General features: G+C 42.2%; 1 protein-coding gene across 1 annotated transcript in view; it reads left to right on the forward strand.

Annotated features, from left to right (window-relative positions):
• Positions 1 to 21,523, forward strand: part of trim2b (tripartite motif containing 2b) — a 21,786-nt gene extending 263 nt beyond the window's left edge. The window contains exons 2-14 of the mRNA XM_039822747.1: positions 14,082 to 14,742; positions 14,969 to 15,117; positions 15,867 to 16,047; positions 16,683 to 16,942; positions 17,036 to 17,174; positions 17,270 to 17,455; positions 18,204 to 18,399; positions 18,599 to 18,702; positions 18,832 to 18,999; positions 19,233 to 19,401; positions 19,847 to 19,917; positions 20,100 to 20,240; positions 20,329 to 21,523. Coding sequence (XP_039678681.1) covers positions 14,644 to 14,742; positions 14,969 to 15,117; positions 15,867 to 16,047; positions 16,683 to 16,942; positions 17,036 to 17,174; positions 17,270 to 17,455; positions 18,204 to 18,399; positions 18,599 to 18,702; positions 18,832 to 18,999; positions 19,233 to 19,401; positions 19,847 to 19,917; positions 20,100 to 20,240; positions 20,329 to 20,481 — 2,016 coding nt within the window. The 5' untranslated portion in view covers positions 14,082 to 14,643 and the 3' untranslated portion in view covers positions 20,482 to 21,523. The remainder of the gene's footprint in view (positions 1 to 14,081; positions 14,743 to 14,968; positions 15,118 to 15,866; positions 16,048 to 16,682; positions 16,943 to 17,035; positions 17,175 to 17,269; positions 17,456 to 18,203; positions 18,400 to 18,598; positions 18,703 to 18,831; positions 19,000 to 19,232; positions 19,402 to 19,846; positions 19,918 to 20,099; positions 20,241 to 20,328) is intronic.
• The last annotated feature ends 1,830 nt before the right edge of the window (positions 21,524 to 23,353 follow it).

The raw sequence follows: 23,353 nt of genomic DNA on the forward strand, positions 1-23,353 counted from the left end.
ATGGAGAGATGGGTGGAGGAATGTTTGGGGATGACAGCAGCATCTGTAGCATGCTGTGCTTTCGTTAAAGAGAGAGGGATGGATGAGGGAGGGAGGGAAGAGAGGAGGAAATGAGGATGGACGGATTGCATGATGAACGCAGGCAGAGACTGATCCACCTCAGCATTAGAGCAAATACAAGTGTGTGTGTGTGTGTGTGTGTGTGTGTGTGTGTGCGTGCGTGCGTGTGTGTGTCTTTGCGAGATCAGGCCTGTATGTACAGCACGTTAGCATCCTGAGTGCTAACAGTAACAGTAGGTACGTCACTGGTCCACTCAGACTTTTACAGCTATGGATTACTGAACAGAAACATGTTTTAGGGTAGCCTGGCTCCGCCATCCTACGTACTTCCGCTCAATTTTCATTTTCCTTCAGTACTACGTCTGGGTTTGCAGTATATTCGCGGGTTTTCTCTGGGCCAAATCTTTACCGGTCCAAACAGCGAACAGAGGGAGTGGCTGAGAACGATGACGTTGAGGTTGTGCGCTAGTTTGAGTTGTAGTTCTGTAATGGCGTCGGAGAAAGATGCGAGCGGTCCGTTGTGGCAACGCTGCCGAATATCCAGAAGTTAAAGCCCGAGCAAGAACAATCTTTGCTGAGTTGTGTTGCTGGCCATGATGTTGTGGCCCTCCTCCCCACGGGGGTTTGATAAAAGTTTGATTTTCCAGCTCGCTCTTTTAGTGGTGAAGGAGTTGGCTAAGTCGAACGCTAGCGATGCTAAGCCAACATCACGACCAATGGTTATGGCAGATCCAGAGTGGCTCTGGGCAGATCCAATAGTTTTAAACTTCAACAGAGTACCCGCCTTCAAGGAAGTTAACACTTGTCAATGGAGAGAGGCCAGACTCTCTGTACAAATGAAATGGTTGAGAGTCTGGTAGGACCAGGCCAGTTTTAGGGGCCCTCAGGACAGAAGTACTGTATTACAATATATATGTTTTATAGTATATAGTATTTCTTATTGAAAAGTCAATTATATGACTGCGACGAGATAAGAAACAACCACAAAGACATCCTAAACGACAACAGAGAGATACAAAGAGACTAAAATGACTATGAAGTGATGAAAAATGACAACAAAGTAATGCAAAATGACTACGAAGTGATGCAAAATGACTACGAAGGGATGCAAAATGACTACCAAGTGATGCAAAATGACTACAAAGTGATGCAAAATGACTACGAGGTGATGCAAAATGACTACAAAGTGATGCATAATGACCGAGACATAAAACTACCACAGATACAAAAGGACCAAAAAGATACAAAACGAACGCAGAGACATAAAATGATCGCAAAAAAATAGAAATTACCATGAAGATTCAAAACAACTACAGAGAGACACAAATTGACTACAAAACGACACAAAAAAAAAAAACAGCAAAGAGAGCAAACATACTCCAAACAACATCTCTGAGTCTGAGAGTAGGATATGTCGGGGGCCTATTACATGTTCCATGTCAGTGTCCAGGGGCCCATTATCTGTCCATGGCTACATATGAACAGAAAGTTGCAGAAAAATCGAAAGGGAAATAATGTTAGTAGGTAGATTCTCAACCAACCCAATAATCTTGAAACTGATGTCATAATCTTACCTGCATCAACTTTTACGTGTTTGTCTTTCTCTCCGCTATAGACAAACTGTTAACAAAAAGTCATTTTTGGTGTGGTCCTTTAAGATGAAGCAGTGTTCAATAGCAACGTATAACTATCTAAAAACATTATTATGGCCCGAGCGCCGACAGCGACGAAGGCCCTATTGAAACTGAAGGAATTATTGTTTCTTTCTTTATCCCATCAAATGAATTGGCTTTTTGAGGGGCTTAACATATACAAAAACTCACCAAATTTGGCGGTCGCATCAAGTCTGGGGAAAATGTACATATTTTAAGGGTTTCGGGAATAGGCGTGCAAAATGGCTCACTAGCGCCACCTAGAATGTTAAAAAAATTGAGCCCCTGCAGTGCGTTTAACGTAGATTCACGAAACTTGGTACACATATGTATCATGTCAAGATGTACAAAAAACTTCATTAGAGCCATACCCTAAACCCAACAGGAAGTCCGCCATTTTGATTTCAAAGTTCGAAATTAGTGCGATTTCCACATGTCGTACTTTAACGAACTCCTCCTAGAGATTTCATCCGATAAACTTCAAACTCGGTCTGTGCCATCTTAAGATGTTAAAGATGAAAAGTTGTTAAAAGAAAAACTTTTCGTCATAGGGCGTGGCCGTGGCAAGGCGGCAATTTTGTGCGTTTCGCCGCCGAAACAGGAAGTGGGTGAAACTCGAGTGTATGTTGTCCTACTGGCTCGAAACATTTCAGGATTCATAAGAGTCCAACCCTGAGGACAAATAAAGGCCGATATTTACTTAAAGTCATAGCGCCCCCTAGGCGCAACAGGAAGTAGGCCTAAAGTCAAGGTGCTATACTTTAACTCCTCCTTCTAGAGATTTCATCCGATGGACTTCAAACTTGGTCTGTACCATCCCAACACCTTATCGATGAAAAGTTATTAAAAGAAAAACTTTTCGTCAGACGGTGTGGGCGTGGCGTGGCGGCCATTTTGAGTGTTTAGCGATGAACAAAGAAGTTGTTGTAACTTGAGTGTACGTTGTCGTATCTGCCAGAAATTTCTCACGATTGACAAGGGTCCAGGCCTGAGGACCCTACAGGCCAAAATTGACTTTTGGTCAGAGCGCCCCCCGCTGCCAACAGGAAATGCGCCTTATATGACAAACATCATCCGATTTACATGGAACTCAGAATGTATGGTCTACATGTGATACTGAGCCGCCCCCTATACTTTAACCACGCTCACTTACTCCGGGGGCCCCCCTTTTTATAATATTTTAAACTTTTTTAAAAAAAGTTTTTTTTGAGGTGTCTTTAAACTCAGCAGCCCCTTTTTTTATAATTTTAAAATTTTTTAATATAGATTTTTTTTTAGGTTTTCTTACCCCCCAGAGTTCCTTTTTCATTGGTGATGGTTTGGCCCGCCCCCTATGTGTAAGCCACGCCCCCTTTCATACATGCTGACCCATGTAGAGTCTTGTGTGAGGTATCATTGAACTCAGCACAGACTTAATTCTTCATTGGTGATGGTTTGGCCCGCCCCCTATGTTCAAGCCACGCCCCCTTTCATACATGCTGACCCATGTAGAGTCTTGTGTGAGGTATCATTGAATCAGCAGAGAGTTCCTTTTTAATTGGTGATGGTTTGACTATGCTTTAGCCACGCCCCTTTTCACAGATAATGAACCGTATGACGTAGAGTCTTGTGTGAGGTGTCGTTGAACTCAGCGGGGAGTTCCCTTTTCATCGTTTACGATTTGCGGCGTCTGAGTGTCGCGCAAATTCACGGTCGCAAGGAGCGGCATCCGCCGGTAACCCCAACGCGCGCAGAGGCGCGAGGGCCAGTCCATTGCTGCTCGCAGCTTTAATTCATATGTTGCATCCCCAAAGGAAAGATAAAGAAATGAATCAACTTGAAACCCAGCTACAACAGAGAGACAGAGGTGACAGACGTCATTAAAACAGAGAGAGAAACAGGAACAGAGGGAGAGTGACCATGCACTTTCCCAGGGGAATACTATATGATGTATGAAGAGATAAGATTACCTGAGTCAATGTGTGTTAGTGACGTCAGACTGTAGATTTACCGACAAGCTCTTCAGAAACTGGTTCGTCTGTGTCTCAACTTGCAGACTAAGCTTAACTGAAATGTAATCTTTTTGAGTTTCTGGCATTTGTAAAAATATCACGATAATATGGCGTAATGGTGTCAGTCTGGTCTGCTGAACCAAAGATGACAGGAGTAGGTTTCCAATTAACTAGTCTCGCATTGTCAGACCCTCCTCCACAGCGCTGTGGAGGAGGGTCTGGCTAGTCCACACAACTTCCCGGGATGGGAGAAAACATGCTCTAGTGTATTGGCATGTCTTTTACCACATGTAAAGGCCCGCGAGTCAAATCCTCGTATAAATTTAGTGTTACAATACATTTTGGGCCATCTAGTTTTTGACGATTTTTAGGAAGTTTTTGTCACTTTTGCCATCGCTTTTACAGCTTTTCCCCACATTTTTCTGACTTTTTTTGGCAATTTTTTCTACGATGGCTAAAGAACTTTTTTTTTAAACTTTTTGAGGGCTTTATGCCGACCAAATTGTAAGTGAGAAGACTTTACGAAATCAACTAAATGTGTAGTTTGTAATATACAGTAGCAGTCAAAAGATTGGTACTTACCTAATCTCAAGTGATCAAATGTGAAATAATATATGCATGTGTAATTCATTCAACTGATTGATGAAAATGGTATAGACCCAATCATGTTTGTTCACAATAACTTCCCGGTAGAAAACTCCTGCGTCCTGTACATAAAGTTTAACGTCGCCGAGCAAACGGAGGAACAACTGGATATCCTGTCATCTCCTTCATCTAAAATGCATGTTTGATGCTTTCAACATGTCAACACTTTGACTAACGTTAGCTTGGAGAGCTAATTTACCTGTTGGGCCACAGACTAAAGAAAATGATACCACTCAAACTAGCAGCCACCGGCGGTGAGATGTTGCTGTTAGTAACGCTAGATTTGGTTTATCAAAGATGCTAGAAAACAACTAAGGTTAGATTTGGTTTATTAAAGATGCTAGCAAACAACTAATGCTAGATTTGGTTTATCGAAGACGCTAGCAAACAACTAATGCTAGATTTGGTTTATCAAAGACGCTAGCAAACAACTAATGCTAGGTTTGGTTTATCGAAGACGCTAGCAAACAACTAACGCTAAATTTTGTGAATCAAAGACGCTAGCAAACAACTAACGCTAGATTTAGTTTATCAGAGACGCTAGGAAAGCAACACAGGACAGAAAATAAGCACAGCAGAGACCACAGGTAGACCTCCTTGTTAACTACCGGTATACATCTTTAAACAATACAGTTATGGCTGAAAATGACAACAGAAATAAAAAATGTACATATCGACCAGTTGTTGTGATTTTTTGTGTTAGCGCAACGTCACGGATTTGGTCTATTAGTTTTGCAGGTAGTATTGGACAAATTAAACATTTTGACTGTATGATGGCACTGGTCAACGTCTTAAAATTCATCCTTTGGGGACCATGAATGTCTGTACAGAAGTGTCACGGCAATCCATCCAATAGTTGCTGAGATATCTCAAGCCCAAATTAATGCTGACAATACAACAAACATGAAATATGTACAGGGGGAGTATATAAATCCTGCTGAGAGCCAGCAGAGGTTTATATCATCGCGATCTGTAGCGAACACTAAACTGGGCCATTCATTGTGGTAGAGCAGTAAACACACACACACACACACAAAATTCATCGCGTCATGGTTTGGAGGACTTTCTGGTTTCTACAGTTGAATGCTTTTAACGTGAAGCACCAACAATAACTCAATCCAGCTCGGATCATGATCAATGAAAACCTCATGAAACCTCTCATAAACATCTTAACGATTATTACTTTAACGTCGTCAACAATTGGTCCCAAAGTACAAGAACACACACAGACACATATAAACTGATGTGTGTGTTTGTACCTGCATACACACACTTAGAACACACACAACTGTCTGCAAATGTTATCTGTAAATCCACAAAAGAAAGAAAGGATTCACTTGTCCCTCATTCTGTAAGTGACAGTTACAAACAGCCTCCACAGTGTCACAAGGTCTCCACACACACACACACACACACACACACACACACACACACACACACACACACACACACACACACACACACACACACACACATACAGAGCCTCACTGTCACCCCATAATCCTTTACAGCAGCATTATACTGCAGAGAATCGTTGTAGGGCAGTGCAGTGGTGCAGGCGGGCAGCAGTATATATGTGTAAAATGTATTTGTCGGTCTGAAAAAAAAAGATAACATGTAGACACACAGAAAATATCAGAAAAAAAGAACAAATATCTGTGTGTGTCTGTGTGTGTGATGAGAGTATGTGTGTGTGAGGCTAATTCCAAGTCAGGAAGGCTGTGTTTTCCGAACAAAAATAACTGAGGGAGGAGGTGTTAAAACAGGATTATGTACTACATCACAGGGAAGTCATATTCATAACCCCCCAACGCCCCTCTTTATGAATTATTCATGAGAATAGAGAGACAGTAAACAACAAACAGCACAAAGGGAAATGGAAAAGAGGGAAAGCAGTACAACTGATTTAAAAAAAAGTCAAAATATGAATAAATAAATACAATTTTGATTTAAAAAAATAAATTATATATAAAATCTGTAAATTCATGAATACAACTTTTAGGAACATCATTTGTATTTTTCCAACAATAAAATCTTTCTTTCATTTTTTTTTTTGGTTTTTGTATTTCTTAACAATGTTTTGAAAAAGTTATTTCATTGAAAAAGAAAATGAGTAAGAAAAGACTAAAACATTTACAAAAATTAAAATTCCATGCACAACGTCCACTTTATTAGGTATCATCATCATCATCATCATCAACTCAACAGCATTAAACTTTGCATACTACAACTTCAATAATAAACACATAAATACATCAATACCGCTCTGACAGTGCCTGTATTTTGTTTTTTTATTGTTTTAATTTAAATTGTTATATTTTATTACTACGTTTTAGCTCTGGATACTTAAATTAAAACAAGTCAGGTTGAAATTTTCATCTAAATGCAATCCAACACATACAAGCTCTACAGCATTAAACTTTGCATACTACAACTTCAATAATAAACATAAAGTTACATAAATACCGCTCTGACAGTTTAAATTATTATATTTCATTACTACGTTTTAGCTCTGAATACTTAAATTAAAACCTCTTTGGGTCAAGGCAGGTTGAAATTTGTTTCAGTAGCTTTTCTTTCACTCCCCTTACTTAACATTTTGTTTATCAAATGACACACAATTATTGAAACTGTCAATAAAACGACAGTTTAATTTGTTTTTTATTTAATAAAGTGCCTTTGAATTATTTCCCCTGTCCACAGAGGCACTTCTGCAGCATGTGCTGTCTATCTTTGAGTCTTAATTTATCAGGTTGGCTGTTACTTTTTCTTCTTGTGAACGTGTCAAGAAGACACACGCCTCTGGAGCCACGTGGTCCAGATGTGAGTTTAAATCCAACTCCAGGCAGGTGTTTTCACATCTGGAACTGGGACACTTTGTATCAGGCAGTGTGAACGAACCGTTGCTGCTCTGTCGAGCAGACGGTTACATTTAGCTCTTTTGGATTATTGGATTAAAGGGCCCATTACTGCGCTTCACTTTTTGTCGTGTGTCTCCCTCCACCCCTTCCCCATGCAGTCTGTAACCATGGAAACCCCAGCCTCACTCCTGTGTCTCGCTCTCTCTTTCTCTCCTCCCATCACTTTGAAGTCATTTCCGTGACCTACATTACTGCTCCTCGAAGCTCTTTTTTTTTAGTATCTTACTCTTCATTCACATCCCTCTGTTGGTCCTAATCCCCCCCCCCCTCCACATCTGTGGATCGTACCATCTGTTCCCCGGACCTGCTGCAGTCCCGTTCCCTCTCTACGGAGTGTACCATCTGGGTGTGTTATCATTAGGCGTGTGCAGTGATCGGAGGCGCCACCTGGAAGGAACATATGGGCATTCCTATAGTGCAGGGGGTGTCAAACATACGGACCGTGGGCCGGAACGGTCCCACGAAAAGGGTCCAATCAAGCCCACTGGATGACTTTGAAAAGTGTGAAAATTGCAGAGAAGTAAGAAATTCCAATACCAATTTTATCACATTAATCTCAGAAAATATCCAAGTTATTTTTCCCTAAATTTACAACTTTAATGTTAGTTTTTTTTTCGGGCTGTTATTTTTTTCCCCTACAATGGCCTTTAGAACGCGTCGAAGCAGAAGCAACTTGCATTTGCCAACATCGAGCTGACAAGAAACTCTGCGGATGAAGTTTCTGATCTTTCTGGAGAGGTTTACAGGTCTGGCCCACTTGAGATCAAATTAGGTGTATGCGGCCATGAATTAAAACGAGTTTGACACCCCTGCTATAGTAGGAGATAGAAAGTGCTATGATAAGATGTTGACCCAATGAAAAATAATGTCAGTGGGTTTAATCCAGGGGTTAACTGTATAAGTGCAACCAAAAACATCTGGATCGCCCCCTAGTGGCTGGCTGCAGCATTGGTCATTTTTCTGATCAGTTTGGTTTTTCTTAGTTATTTGATGCTATAAAAACGGGGTGAAAAACGTCATAATTGACAGCTGTGATTGACTCGCGATTGGCCGGGCAGTGTATGGGCAGGACTACAATACGGCAGCTTGGATGCGCAGATTCTGCCTCCAAAAATTACAAGTTGGCAGCGCCCATGTCTGGGATATTTTGGCTTCACTTTTGTACAGCGGGAGGAAGAGGAGACGAGTTGTCCATCTGTTAGTCACAGTCTATGGTTTCATCATATCTGCTCAATAATAGCTGTTGTGTTCGTTGTGTACATACCCACATTGTTAATGGGTATACACTGGCACTGTTTAATAGTTAAACTACATTTGAAAATGAACCTCTGGGGGGGGGGGCGTGGCCAGCGAGATATGGAGTAGCTGTGTTCCGAGGAGGCTCTGCTCGATTTTTATTTAATCATAAATTCCCCACTGAGATAACACTTTAAATCTTGCTAAAGTTCAGCATAAAAGGATGACGAAGACAAGGAACAACAAAGGAGGAGAAAAGATTGACAAAATGCCCGATGGTCTCGGTGTTACGGGTGAGGCGGTCGGAGATTTAGCTACCGAGCTAAACGAAGCTAGCTTAGGCGCAGCTTCCTCGTGCATGGAGTCGAATCCATCCATGGCAGACCTCATGAGTGCCATCACCTCTTTGAACCAAAACGTGACGACCAAACTCACGGCCATCTCAGACACTATGGGCGCCATGCAAGCTACTCTGGCTATTGTGACAGGGAAGGTACGTGACTTGGAGGAAGCCGTGAATGAACATGATAGCAAGCTAACTTCACTGGAGACTCTGTGCAAAAACCTGCAAGACGGTCTGAATGAACAACGTAAGAAACTAGCGGACCTGGAATCCCGGTCGAGACGCCAGAACGTCAGAATTATTGGTATCCCTGAAGGAGCAGAGAAGGGTAAACCGGTGGAGTTCATCACCAAGTTGATTCCATCTCTGCTCGGGGCTGAACACTTCACACTGGACCGAGCACCCTGCTCCCTGGGTCCGAGGTCGGCGGACGGAGCTCGCCCACGGCCGTTCATCGTCAGACTCCACTACTGCCAGACCCGGGAGCTCATCCTCAAACTTGCTGCACAGAAATCTCCGCTACAATACAACGGGTCGAAGCTTTTCCTGACAGCGGAGGTTCTTAGTCAACGTAGAGTGTTTGATGAAGTCTGCAAGACATGCAGGGCGGCCGGCCTCCGCTACAGCTTTCTTCACCCGGCTAGATTCCGTGTGACCGTGGATGGTGTCACCACGATCTTCAACAACCCCGATGAAGCAGATCACTTTCTCCATGATAAGTTATCCGCCTCCTCCTCTTAAATCAACGATCACCGGTAAATATTCTGGTTTTATCCAGCTCGGTCTATAATCTCACTTTGTATGCACACTTTTTTTTTGTGTTCTCTCTGAAGGGATGAATATGTACTTTCAATTGAGACTTTCGAGCGGAGCCCGGGAGGGAAAGGAGCGATGCCTACGCACCAAAGGACATTAGGGAAGTTTGTAACGGGTTTCAGTTGGGGAAGCCTGTCAAGTTTAGAGGGGTGTGGGGTTAAGGTGTTCAGGGCGTTCAAACTGTTCATGTTTTATGTTGGTGGTGTAATGGTCATATGTCATGTTAGGATGTTGACAGTGAGAAAACATGTTGATGAGGTTATAAATGGCACATAATATCAGCAGCAAGTCACACAGTGGCACGGTTAAGATATTAAGCTGGAATGTAAAAGGCCTGGGTAATCTGGTGAAGAGGGCTAAGGTTCTTGCTCATCTTAAATCATTGAACCCTGATGTTGTTCTATTACAAGAGACTCATGCCAAACGCTCAGTCCAGATGGTGCTACGTGCCAGCTGGCTGGGCCAGGTGTATCAGGCTAATTTTGAAGCTAAGGCCAGAGAAGTGGCGATTTTGTTTAGGAAGAACATACCTTTTATTCAGAATAAGACAATAGCAGACCCCAATGGCCGTTTTCTAGTTGTGTCTGGCTGCCTGTGCTCCACTCCAGTGACTTTTGTGAATATATATGGTCCGAATCTTGATTGTCCAGAGTTCTTTAGAGATGTATTCAACTCTATCCCAAATATAGACCAAACAAATGTCATACTCGGGGGGGATATGAACTGTGTTCTCGATGTGAGACTGGATAGGAAATTTTCAAAATCTTTGCAACAATCAAAATCAGGACAGTCCTCAAAAACCTAAACATTGTGGATATATGGAGATTGTTGTTTCCTACTAGCAGAGAGTTCTCTTACTTCTCTCCAGTGCATAAATCTTACTCCCGCATCGATTATTTTTTTCTCGACTCTAAACTTATTCCAGCGGTGGTCGATGTTACCTATCACCCCGTCTTAGTTTCAGATCATAGCCCTGTTTCCTTAATCCTGAAAGTGGCAAACTTGAGCACAAGAGGCTGCAAAAATTGGTGCTTCGATGCTGCCCTACTGAAAGACGTAGTCTTTTACAAACGTATGGAGGAGCACATCAAGTTTTTTCTCGGCTCAAATGATAAGGGGGATGTTGATGATTCGGTCTTGTGGGAAAGTTTGAAGGCAGTCATGAGAGGGCATATTATTTCATATACTTCATGGAAAAGTAAAAAGCAGAATGCAGCTTTGAAAGACATGGAGGCGGACCTTCGCCGGCTAGAACAGTCCTACCAGTCTACTCCAACAACAAGCACCTTGGGTGAGATCACCAAATGATGAGCTCAAGACAGAGACTATTTGAGTTAGGCGATAAGCCACATAGGTTGCTGGCGAGGCAACTGAGACATTCTCAGGCATCACAGGCTATACTCCAAATAAAGAACAAAAGAAGCCAGACTGTTACAGATCAGCAGGGAATAAACAAATGTTTTGAGGATTTTTATCGCGATCTATATAGCTCAAACAATACTACTAGTAATGATGAGATTAAGGAGTTCCTGGAAAAGTGTGATCTACCCAAACTTGATCAAGATGCTGCAGCAGAGTTGGATGCGGAGATCACTCTAGATGAAGTTAAAGCAGCAATAGTCCAGTTCCCAAATAATAAGGCTCCCGGGCCTAATGGGTTCGGGGCAGAATTTTATAAGGCATACAGCTCACTGCTTGCACCTTTAATCCTGCGTATGTTTAATCACTCTAGGGAAGTGGGCTCCTTAACTAACTCAGTATATCAGGGCAATATTGCTCTACTGCTGAAAAAGGACAGGGACCCCACGAACGTCTCCTCATATAGACCTGTGTCTCTTCTTCCGGTGGAAACCAAACTATTAAGCAAAATTTTAGCTATCCGTCTCAATAGTCATATTTCCAGAATCATTCACCCAGATCAGACAGGGTTTATCCCTAATCAACATATATACTTTAACATGAGAAGACTATTTAACATATTATATAGTCCTCTTCGTGACACGGAAGATACGGTTATAATATCCCTCGATGCCGAAAAGGCTTTTGACCAGGTAGAGTGGCCATATATGCTGTCTGTATTGGTAAGATTTGGATTTGGCAATTCTTTCATTAAATGGATCAAGATTTTATACAAGGAACCCAAGGCCTTTGTAGTCACAAACCTAAATAAATCCGGTCCTTTTCGGCTTTATAGAGGGACATGCCAAGGTGATCCTTTGTCTCCATTTATCTTTGCTCTTGCTCTGGAACCTTTAGCCTCCTGTATACGCTCTAGCCCCGAAATACACCCTATAACACATTTAGGAATTCGTCACAAGATCTCGGCCTACGCTGACGACGTTATATTATTTATTTCAGACCCCAAAGCCTCTATATCTCCACTGCTGCAGCTAATAAATAAATTTGGCTCATTTTCAGGATACAAGATAAACTAATGCCATTGTCAAACCTAGTTCATATGACATTCCTCAAGACAACTCCATTTAGAATTGTATCAGATAAGTTCACAAGTCTGGGTATTATAGTCACAAGGAAGTTGAGTCAGCTACTACGTCATAACTGGAATGTGAAAATTAAGCAGTTGGAGAGGAATACACAGTTCTGGAACACCTTACCCATATCAATGGTAGGGCGTATCAATGCCATTAAGATGGTGGTCTTACCTAGGTTCCTTTATATATTTCAATCAATCCCAGTATGCATCCCTCAAAATCACTTCAGACAGCTGGATTAAATTATATCTTCCTTTATTTGGTCTGGCAAAATACCTAGGATCTCAAAGAAACACCTAATTAAAAACCAGTTCGAGGGAGGTCTCGGCCTGCCTCATTTGAAATCATATTACTTGGCTGCAAATTTAAATATTTTTTGATTTTGGTTGGGGTGTTTACCAGGCAACAACTCGGATGAGATGCCTGCGTGGCTGCAAATTGAACACCTCTCCTGTCAACGCACCTCTCTACCTGCTCTCCTTAATAGTCCAGTAAAGATTAAGAAGCACCTGTATAATGACAACCCGATAATTTATAATTCTTTAAAGATATGGAAGCAGGTAACAACAACTCTGAAAACGGCCAAAGTTTATTTGGATTCTCCTATTTGCCGTAACCATGCATTTAAACCTGTACTGGATGATGTAGTTTTCTCGAACTGGAGGGAGAAAGGCATTATCACTTTGAGAAATGTTTATATTGAGGGTCACTTGGCCTCCTTTCAGCAGTTACAGTGGGCATTCCAGCTCCCGGCTTCCCATTTTTCTTCGTTTCCTACAGTTGAGACACTTTGTGAGGACTCATGTTCCACAATATGAACGTAAACCTCAGCATGTAGTATTAGATAGTTTTTCTCAAATTAAACCATATACGAGGGGTGCTATATCTAAATTCTATGGTATCATACAGAATGTGAATAACACATTGTCAGACCCATTTAAGGAGGCTTGGGGGAGAGAATTGGATATGGAAATCTCAGATGAGATGTGGGAGAATTGTATTAAGAACATCCATAATAGCTCAATCAATGCAAGACATAGCTTGATACAATTGAAGGTAGTACATAGACTATTATTCTCCCTCCAGATTGCAGAAAATATTTCCGGAGGTGTCATCCCAATGTATGAAAGTGTCAGAGTGAAGTAGGAACACTAACCCACTTATTCTGGTCATGTCATAAGTTACAATTATTCTGGGGCTCCTTGTTTGAGTTTTTCTCTAAGGCCTTTAATCATCCATGTAACCCAGACGCACTCACCGTATTGTTCGGAGCGGCCAATCCAGATAGTGTGAGGAGTAGTTGTGAAGCCAAGGCTATTTCGCTCTCAACATTGTTAGCCAGAAAGCTGATTTTACAATCTTGGAAATCTGAAAGGTCTCCTACACTTGAAATGTGGTTGAGGGAGCTGGGTAATGTCTTACATTTGGAGAAAATCAGGTACATCATGTCTGCTAAAGAGGAATTGTTTTTTTGAAATCTGGCAACCTTTCCTCGATTTAATGTCTAAAAACTAAACTTGTGCTACCCTGTCGCTGTGCCATTTCCTTTGTCTTATGTCCTGCTTGTCGCATGTCGACAGCTCCTGTCAAGTAACCTGTTCTGTTTTGTGTAACACCACCATCTATTGTTATTATGTTTCTACTTCTTTGTTACGAAAACAATAAAAAGAAATACACAAAAAAAGAAAATGAACCTCTTCTGCCTGTGTACATTTCATTTCACTTTGTAACATTAGTGAACAAACATCCCAAATTCTGCAGCTACTTCACCTTGTCTTGTTTCATTGTGTATATAATTATGATTGCAGAGCCAAAACTGATCACGCATAACATGGTAGGAAAGCACTCAGCCGAAAGTTAAGTGAGCGTTCCCCCGTATTTATCTGCTGTTCTATCTAATCCTCATCCCACTCTTTTCTCCCCAGGCTGTCCACCACCGTTTGAACCCTTTGTGATTTAAATCAACACCAACTTCTGTTGCTTTTCCCAATAAATCAAACCTAAAGAGGATTGGACGGTTAAATGGAAAATGTGTGGAGTTTTGAATGCCTGGACCCCTGTGTACCCAACAGGAATGTAATGGAATAATCAATGACTACAGGTTCAAATAAAGGGCATGTCTGAACTTTTAGCTCCGCCTCTTTGCAGCAGAGAAATACAACTCCGACCAAAGTGGATGATTGTACACTAAAAATACAGAAAACAAGAACTGGATCTGATATCCCAGCACTCTCTTCTTGGTGCTGTGTGGCAATGTCCCGCAGGAAGTCATGCCTCTCCTAAGATCCACCATGTGCCAAGAGTTATCGTAAGGAGTACATTTGAATGTCTTGCCCCGGTCCTCACACAGGCACAATGGAATGAAGTGTGAGACAAGGAGTTTACAAAAGCAAACGTATATCTGAACCACCAGCCCCTTCCCCCTGGCTGCAGTGTGGAAAAAGGGGCGTGTTCGGAGGTTCACCCCCACCAGGCTGTTGCTCGCAGATGGAGGCCCACCAACACTCCCCAGATAGCAGCAGTGAGGAGTGCACCGTCCTGGAGGCTCCGCCCGGCAAAAACGCCTGTCCCCAACATGCAGGGAAGGTAAGAATGCTACAAACAAGATTTACAGGATAAAACCAAGTTACAGTTTAACAACAGTAAAATATACAGAGACACATTAATGGTAAAAACAAGAGTGAAATCATAAAATCACCAGTCTAGTGAATTTAACTGTATCTGTGCTGCGTTTTATGCAAAGCTCCCTGTAACTGCGTCCTCTATCCTCCTCTTCTTGTCTCTGACACCATGCTCCCCTTCTCGCATGCAGGTGGCAGAGCTGTACTGTTCGGCCTGCGAGTGTGCGCTGTGTGAGGACTGTGTGCCGGGCCACCAGGAGCACCCTAAGGTGCCCCTCAGCCAGGCCCTGGAGCAGCATCGCAGCAGCCTGCAGGAGAAGCTGGGGGCCGTCCAGAACAGGTGGAGATCTTACTGCGTGTGGTTAACACACACTGTAACGACTGTATTCTTGTAATCAGGATTATTTAGACTCAGTTGCAGTGGTATTGGAAATGGTAAAGAGAGCCTTTTGCCAATTAGATATATATGACATTTAGGATAACTGTAATGTCACTGTGATGTCTGCAGTTAAATATTTCGATAAGTAGGGCATCTCTGATTAAACATCACTTCCATTAACAGTCATTAGGGCACAGAATTCCTTTTAAAATACAATATTATTGCTTTGGATACATGGGAAAGTGTTGTATAACTAATTTTCCTCTGAGGACTACACTTATCCAGTACTTAAAGTATCAAAAGTAAAAGCACTCTTTATGCAGAACAATTGCCCGTCAGTGTCATATTATTATATGTTATATTATTTCATTCTTATTTCAGTTAGAGTAAAATCTGATCAGCATTTTAATATCTTAGCAGGTGAAGATGAAGCTCATTTTATCAACTTCATGTTGTTTGTTTTGTCTGCAACAATCATTTTAGATACTCATTACACGTTTTGTATGTACAATCTCAATTTGCAAAGTAAGTATAGCTGTGATACAGTATTTTAGGGAACACAGGGAACCCACAGGCACAAATATCTAATGGGACACTGTTTATGGAGTGAAGGGGAGAAGCTGACATCTGGTGGACAGGCAGGGAAATGCAGGACTATGGAGCAACTGCAAAAATGACAATTCCCTTTCCCTCTGCACTTGTCTCTCCAGACTCCCTCAGATATCAGATTCCCTGTCCTTCATTAAGGAGATCCTCCAACAGCTGACCAATCAGAGAGCTTCTATCGAAGAGGACATCCAGTCGAGCTTTGAGGATCTACACAAGCAGCTGGATGTCCGGAAGAGTGTTCTGCTGATGGAGCTGGAGGTCACATATGGACTCAAACAGAAGGTGCACACACATGCTTTTGTGTTTTAAGATTCTGGTCTTCTGTCAGAGTTTAAGAATACAAACTAATCAATTGATTGTTCATTTTGTGACCTTTTAATCTGTGCTCACTCCCAACCCTTCATGCTTGGTCAGTGGCTCTCAGTGTCAGATAAAGATGCACAAGGCACCCTTTAGCATCTGCACCGGGCAGAGCAACAGCTCTACCGTGGCACTGTAAGATGGCGTAGTATGAAGAGCAACAGTGGTAGGTTGTAGTAGTATTAAAGACTGAAACTCTGAGTAAGAGTAAAAGTTGGATGGGTCAAAAAACACAAGACTTTCACCCTAGAGACCAGGGTTCATGTCCTGTGTCACCTAAACGTACATCTTTAAACCCCACCCACATCCTTGTCCTAACCCTAACCAGGTGGTTTTACCCTGCACGTTGAAAAATTATGCCAAAGGAATAGCCAAAGCGTCAAAAAGAAACGCCAAGAGGTCCTGAGTCCTGACCAAGCGTCAGTATTTGATGAGTTGGGAGTGAAAATGTGTTGGGTTGTACAACAAGTACAGCCTCTGATGTCAGTGGGCTACTTCATGAAATTAAAAAAACGTCTGACAACACATCAAAAACATCATGTGTCGTCTGTGTCCAGGTCCTTCAGGCCCAGGTGGACAGCCTCGCGCGGGGAGAGGGTGACCTCATGGCCTCCTGTACCGAGACGGAGGAGGCTCTGGCTGGGGAGGCGTGTGTGGCGAGCCTGCAGTTGGAGCAGGAGCTGCAGGAGAGACTGGGGGAGCTGGCCAGCCTTGGCCTACCATGTCAGCCGGAGGAGAATGACCAGCTCGATCTGTTGATGGAGACAGATGGTCTGAGGAAGTCCATACACAACCTGGGGACCATCGTCACTACCAGGTAAGACCGTTGTTCAGACCGGTCACCTGTGCTATAAATGCATGTTTGCATTTAACACCACTTGATTTTCCCCATCTTCCTCCTCTTCCTCAGTGCGGTGGCGAGCCAGAGCGAAGCCATGGGTGCAGGCCTGGAGCAGTGCATTGTGGGACTTCCTGCCTCAGTTACCATAGTGACAAGAGACAAGTCAGGGGGAGCCTGCAAGAGTGGCAATGCAATCCTATCAGCTGAGGTATTTTTCATAACCACACACATAAAAAAATACAGTGCAATTCTGTGGCTACACCCACAAAAAAATAACAAAATGTTACCCATGTGTTAATCCAGGTATTCACCCCAGATGGCAGCATAGTGGACGGTGAAATATTGGACCACAAAAATGGGACTTATGAGTTTGTGTACACAGTGCCGAAGGAGGGCGACTTCTCATTGGCTCTCCGTCTGTATGACCAACACATCAAAGGAAGCCCCTTTAAACTGACTGTCAACCGGATCTTAGAGACAGAGGTAGAGGTAGGTGGAGGATGTGTAACAGTTTTAAAACCGAATGTGATGGCATAATTAAAAAAATAAAATGAATGGTGACTTTCCGCTTGGCCAACACTTGGAGAAACATTGACTGAAATCCTGTAAGCCTAAACTGTGATGTACAGTTAAGGCCAGGGTATGCTTGAAACAAACTACTGTAGTTCATACAAATTGTTGTTCAACTACGTCTGAAGGACAAAGTATTTACAGCATAACTGTTCAGAACAACCACCTTGAAAGACAGATTGAAAAGCCAAGGCAAGAGGTGATAATCATGCGATAACACTTTTGGATGATCTTTTGTTGAAGGCATTCATGGTGTTGCACTCATTTCTGGAACCAGCTATGTAAAACACTTTGATCTGATGCAAACAAGAGAACTAAATTGAACTTCAAGTGTGCGGTTTCATCTCTGTGCAATCCCTTCTTGCTTCAACCCAAAACTACCCAAAGCAACACAGTGAAATGGTTCCATCACCCAGTCAATCTTTTCCCTTACTTGCTAGCTTACCACGTGTCACAGAAAAGCTTACTTACTTCACTATGCATACTACTGCACTGAATGACCATCCATGTGCATTGTTTCGAAGATCAGCATTCAGGAAAAACAAAGCATGCAACGTAATTCAAGCAATTAATCCCAAACATGGAAAAAGTTTTCAAATTAACATGCACATTGCCTAAAATTGATGCTTGTAAACAATAAATTCTGCCTCCATCGTTGTCTCTCCAGGTGTCCCCCTCCACCACCACAGCAACCAACTCAGCAGCCTACGCCACCCCGTCCACGGGCTCCTCTGAGGGGGCAAAGAGACGAGGGAAGTCCCCCGGCCAGAAGAAAAAGGGCTCCAAGAGGGCAAGCAGCGCCTTGGGCACTCCGCGGCGCAAAACCCAGAACCCCATCGAGGACGACCTCATCTTCAGGATCGGTGCGACACTACGTTATGGCTATTGAAGCTAAAATTACTGTTAAAGCTACAACATCCTTCCTTTTCATGAGGTCAAAAGGACATTTTAAAGCTTGGATTTGGGCTTACTGGCTTTACTTTGCTGGCTGCCACATAGTACATTTTCTTTTAATAAAAATGGCCTACCTAAGCAGTGATTGGATTTTAATTTGCTTTTTAGGAACGAAGGGGAGGAATAAAGGAGAGTTCACCAACCTTCAAGGAGTGGCTGCTTCCTCCAGTGGCAGGATACTGATTGCTGACAGCAACAATCAGTGTGTCCAGGTAAAGCATGTTTTGTCTTGAAATGGCTGTTTGAGGGTTTAGACTTGGTTTTAGGATTAGATCAATGTAGGTTTAGGTTTCGTATGCATTCTGTCTTCCATGGTCCTCACAAGTGTCTCGCCACTCCAGATTTTCTCCAACGAGGGGGAATTCAAGAGTCGTTTTGGGGTGCGGGGTCGTTCGCCAGGGCAAATGCAGCGTCCCACTGGTGTGGCCGTGCACCCCAGCGGTGACATCATTATCGCCGATTATGACAACAAGTGGGTCAGCATCTTCTCCAGCGAGGGCAAGTTCAAGGTAGGTGCACCGATGGGGCTTCGAGTTTATAGGGATGAACAGTTACTTTAAATTTGATGTGAGTCTTCATTTCTTTAATTGAGCATCAGTATAGAAATATAAATCATATTTTATCTTTCAAGGACTTTTCACACTGGTAGATTTTCTGATGCATAAAAACAAACTGTTCAAAATCACATGTCTTGTGTTTCATTGAATGGTTCTTCCTTCTCTTTGTATTTGGGGTCCATCAGGGGAAACTTGGCTCTGGTAGACTTATGGGGCCAAAGGGCGTGTCCGTGGACCAGAACGGTCATGTGATCGTGGTTGACAACAAAGCGTGCACTGTCTTCATCTTCCAGCCGACCGGCAAGCTCATCACCAAGTTTGGTAGTCGAGGCACCGGTGACAAGCAATTTGCAGGTACTTTTAAAGAGAAAGCTAAAGATAAAAGGCAGACAATCATGCCAGTCTTTAATGTATTATAGACTGAAGTATGATCTTCCAATTAATTAAAATCACGCGCCAAATAATTTGATATATACTATATAATATGATATATACTATAACAAATGATGGATGATACTCACTATATAACTATTCAGTAAACAAAGCAAAATGTGCATCTGCAGTTAAAGTTTAAAGTACCTAAAGAAGTTGTGTCAGCTGAAGTGTAAGCACTAAAAGCAGTTAAATATCAGCTAAAATGTAAGTACTTGAAGTAGTTGAGACACATTTAAAGTACAAAGAGTGTGATCACTGACAGCAATTAAAATGTCAGTTGAAGTGAATAGTAAGTACTGAAAGCAACTGAAGTGCTAGTTGATGCGTTAAAAGCACAACCTGTTTTTGTGCTCCTGTTGTGAAGGTCCACACTTTGCTGCAGTAAACAAGAACAATGAGATCATCGTGACTGACTTCCATAACCACTCTGTCAAGGTAAAACCTTACTCACTGGACATTACCCTGATGAACATTACCTTTTATTTTTCCTTAAACTGTTTAGAATGAAATTAGACCTTTGCTCTAGTGTTATCCAGGTGAACAGGTAGATATCTAAAGACATTTTAACATGACACATTAATACTCCTTATATATTTTTCTTTATTTGTCCTGATCAGGTTTTCACCCCAGAGGGAGAGCTGGTGTTGAAATTTGGCTCTAATGGTGAGGGAAATGGCCAGTTCAACGCTCCCACTGGTGTAGCCGTGGACATTAATGGGAACATCATCGTAGCTGACTGGGGCAACAGCAGAATACAGGTACAACATAACAATCCCCTTCTTGGGAGTGTTAGGAGTTTTTGCAGTAATCAAACCACATTTTCTTTCTCTGTTGAAACATTTCCAGGTGTTTGATGGCAACGGCTCCTTCCTCTCCTACATCAACACCTCAGCTGACCCTCTATACGGACCCCAAGGTCTTTCTTTGACCTCAGACGGACATGTGGTAGTGGCTGACTCCGGGAACCACTGCTTCAAAGTCTACCGCTACCTACAGTGATGGAGGCTTGGACGGAGGAAGGAAAAGACGGATGGAGGAAGCAGTTGTTGGAATGAAGAGATATGGTGCACAATGTCAAATTCTAGGAATAATTGCATGAACCTCTACCGCTGCCTATAACGATGAAAGAAGGGATGAATAGAAAAGAGGAGGAAGCAAAGAAGGATCAGCCATCAGTACAACATTAGACCACAACGAAACAATGTTTTAGTTTTGAAATGACATGATTTGGATTAAGAATCGTTGTAGTTATCGTCAAAAAAGAAAACAGTGGATGACAGAGATTGGTGGGACAAAGATTGGTCTTTAAACTACATTACACACACAAGTCTAAAGAAGAGGAATAAGGATAGTATGGAACCATGGTGGATTCAAGAGTTTGCTGCCAAACTGCAAATTTGAGAAATATCAAAGAATGGGACCCAGGAGTGATGCAAGGCTGGACTTAAACCAGTTATGCAACGATTGCTTCATGATGTCAAATTCTAGAAGTCCTTCTTTCTCCCAGTTTGGCATTAATAGAAAAAGGGAGGAGTGGATGAAAAAAAGGCTTTAAAAAATAAAGGAAGAACAAAGAAAGGGTGCAAAAAGATGACAATAACTTCTTTGGAGACCACTGCTTCCTAAACCCAGCATTGAGTGAATGGGATTGAAAAAGTATCAAAAGCATGAGTGAATTCATAAAAGCTGGTGTTTTGGAGAGAATGGATTGGAAGATTAACAATGTTCTAATGTTCTGCCTTTGTAATACTGTATGTAACAGACAAAATAATGTCCAGTGAGCTAAAAGAAGTCTACGTCTTAGTTTCACATAATTTCTTACTCTAGGCCATTACCACATATTTACCCTACGACTCTTGTACCGTAGATAAAATTTGTGCACCAACATCATCTCTAACCTGCGGAAGCTAACATCAGCAACCAGCCTTTAAGGCTCTGACACACCAACCCGACGACCAACCGTTGGCAGAAAAGGCAGTCGGACTGATCAGTCTCCCCGAGTTGGCCAAAAAAGTGCCTCGGAACACACCGAAGCAACGCTGACTTGAGCGTACGTTTCGCGCGTGCGCGAAAAGTAATACGTCTCCATAACAACAGGCGGCGCTAATCTGTATTGTCGCTCAATAAATGAAAAGCGGCAGCTGATTGGACGAATGCGTCACGTGGGTCTGGCTTCTCCCGAATTTCAAAGCCGACCATGATGGCAGCTCGTTCAGAATACAATCTCGTATTTTACGAAAAAAGTTCACCGAAACATGTTTCTGAAAACATTTTAAGCAAGAAATAGGCCATGCAGTTGCTGAATCTGTCTTCATTTCAGATCGACAAAGGTCAGTTTAAAGATTTTCGTCAGATTTTTAGATGCGTTCGTCACGCTCATCCCGCTTGTCATTTCCAGTAATTGGTCATTGAGTCCGACTGCCCACTGGCCGATTCAACAAGACAAATTGGCCAAAATGAATGCTGACGGCTGCTCCGACTGACGACGGCACGGAACACACCAAACAGACTCGGGTCACTGACCTCGCCAGACTGTCCGACGGCCGATAATCGGGTTGGTGTGTCAGCGCCTTTAGAGCTTGTCAGGCTGGCCTTGAGCAAAGCAATTTACATTACAGTGGTCCAGCAGTAGAGGACTGTATTATACTGGGAAACTCCCAACAATAAACGTGTGCATCTGTAAATATGCAACAAGAAATCAAATAAAAAGGGCATCCTCACCGAGCCAAATTTACATTGACTATATTGTTGAATGAAGATTCACTCTGCGATGGTCATACAAAAATATTACAATAAGACATGGGCCACTTTTAGCCTGTTGACCATTGTTTTGTACATTAGGATTGTCTGAATATGGGAATGTTAATTTTGTTTCTTGCCATATGCTAGTATTCGTTAAGTCTTAGGCAATAGAGACATGATTAGAAATGATTGCTTGATTGATTCTGATTGTCTGGATGATTGATTAAATTGGTTGATTGACACGGTAGCTTTGACGAGCAGCATCGTCTCATCTATGCTTGAGTGTTTTCCTGAAAAATCTGTTGCAAGGAGAAAAAAAGTCTATAAATCTATCATATATATTTGTGAGAATACCTTTAATAATGTCAGAATGTTCAAATGAATTACCATATTTGGAATCAGTAACATTTTTACATACTCGTTCCTGCTCACCATTTCGGTAACGAAAAAAAAGATGCTGGGGGTGGAAATTGTCAAATGATTCGATTCATTTGAGAATTCGGAGAAGTGCTGTTGCTGGCTTGTACAATTCGTGTTCTGTCATCACTCATAAAACAATGCCTCAGTGTCCTACAAGCATGCCTCTGTATTGTGTGAGTGTTAACATCAAACCACTATGCATTTAAACTGTAAGCTCCCATTTTGCAGTTCACAAGACTTACAGTAATGTTAGTAATGTAAGAACAGTGGAGGACATGAAAAAAATGTGACATCGCTAAGCATTTAAAAAAATTACTTTTGGAAAAGTGCCATGTGACGGTTATAATAAGACAAAGCCATTCAATCAATTAAGGCAAGAAAACCATTTAAGTTACTCACATCAGTTACTTACATCAGGATTCAGTTAGACAGTTTAAACATTGTATTGTTATTAAACAGAAAACATCTTTGGCCAACCAACACAGTCTCACTACTAGCATGTCAAAAACTGAAGTTTAGTTAGGTGCCTATGGCGTTAGTTACTGACCCAAAAGTGTCCTTTAGCATCTCAGACAGACGCAGGTGGCTTTCAAATAATTTCAACGTAATCCCCTCTACGGTGATGTTTGACACTCTGGGTACCCCTTTGGCGTAATATTTGACATGCTTGGGTAGGACTGCCGTTACTTTTTGACGTGCAGGGAAAACC

The sequence above is a fragment of the Perca fluviatilis genome, chromosome 14 (assembly GCF_010015445.1).
Source record: "Perca fluviatilis chromosome 14, GENO_Pfluv_1.0, whole genome shotgun sequence".
Taxonomy (NCBI): Eukaryota; Metazoa; Chordata; class Actinopteri; order Perciformes; family Percidae; genus Perca; species Perca fluviatilis.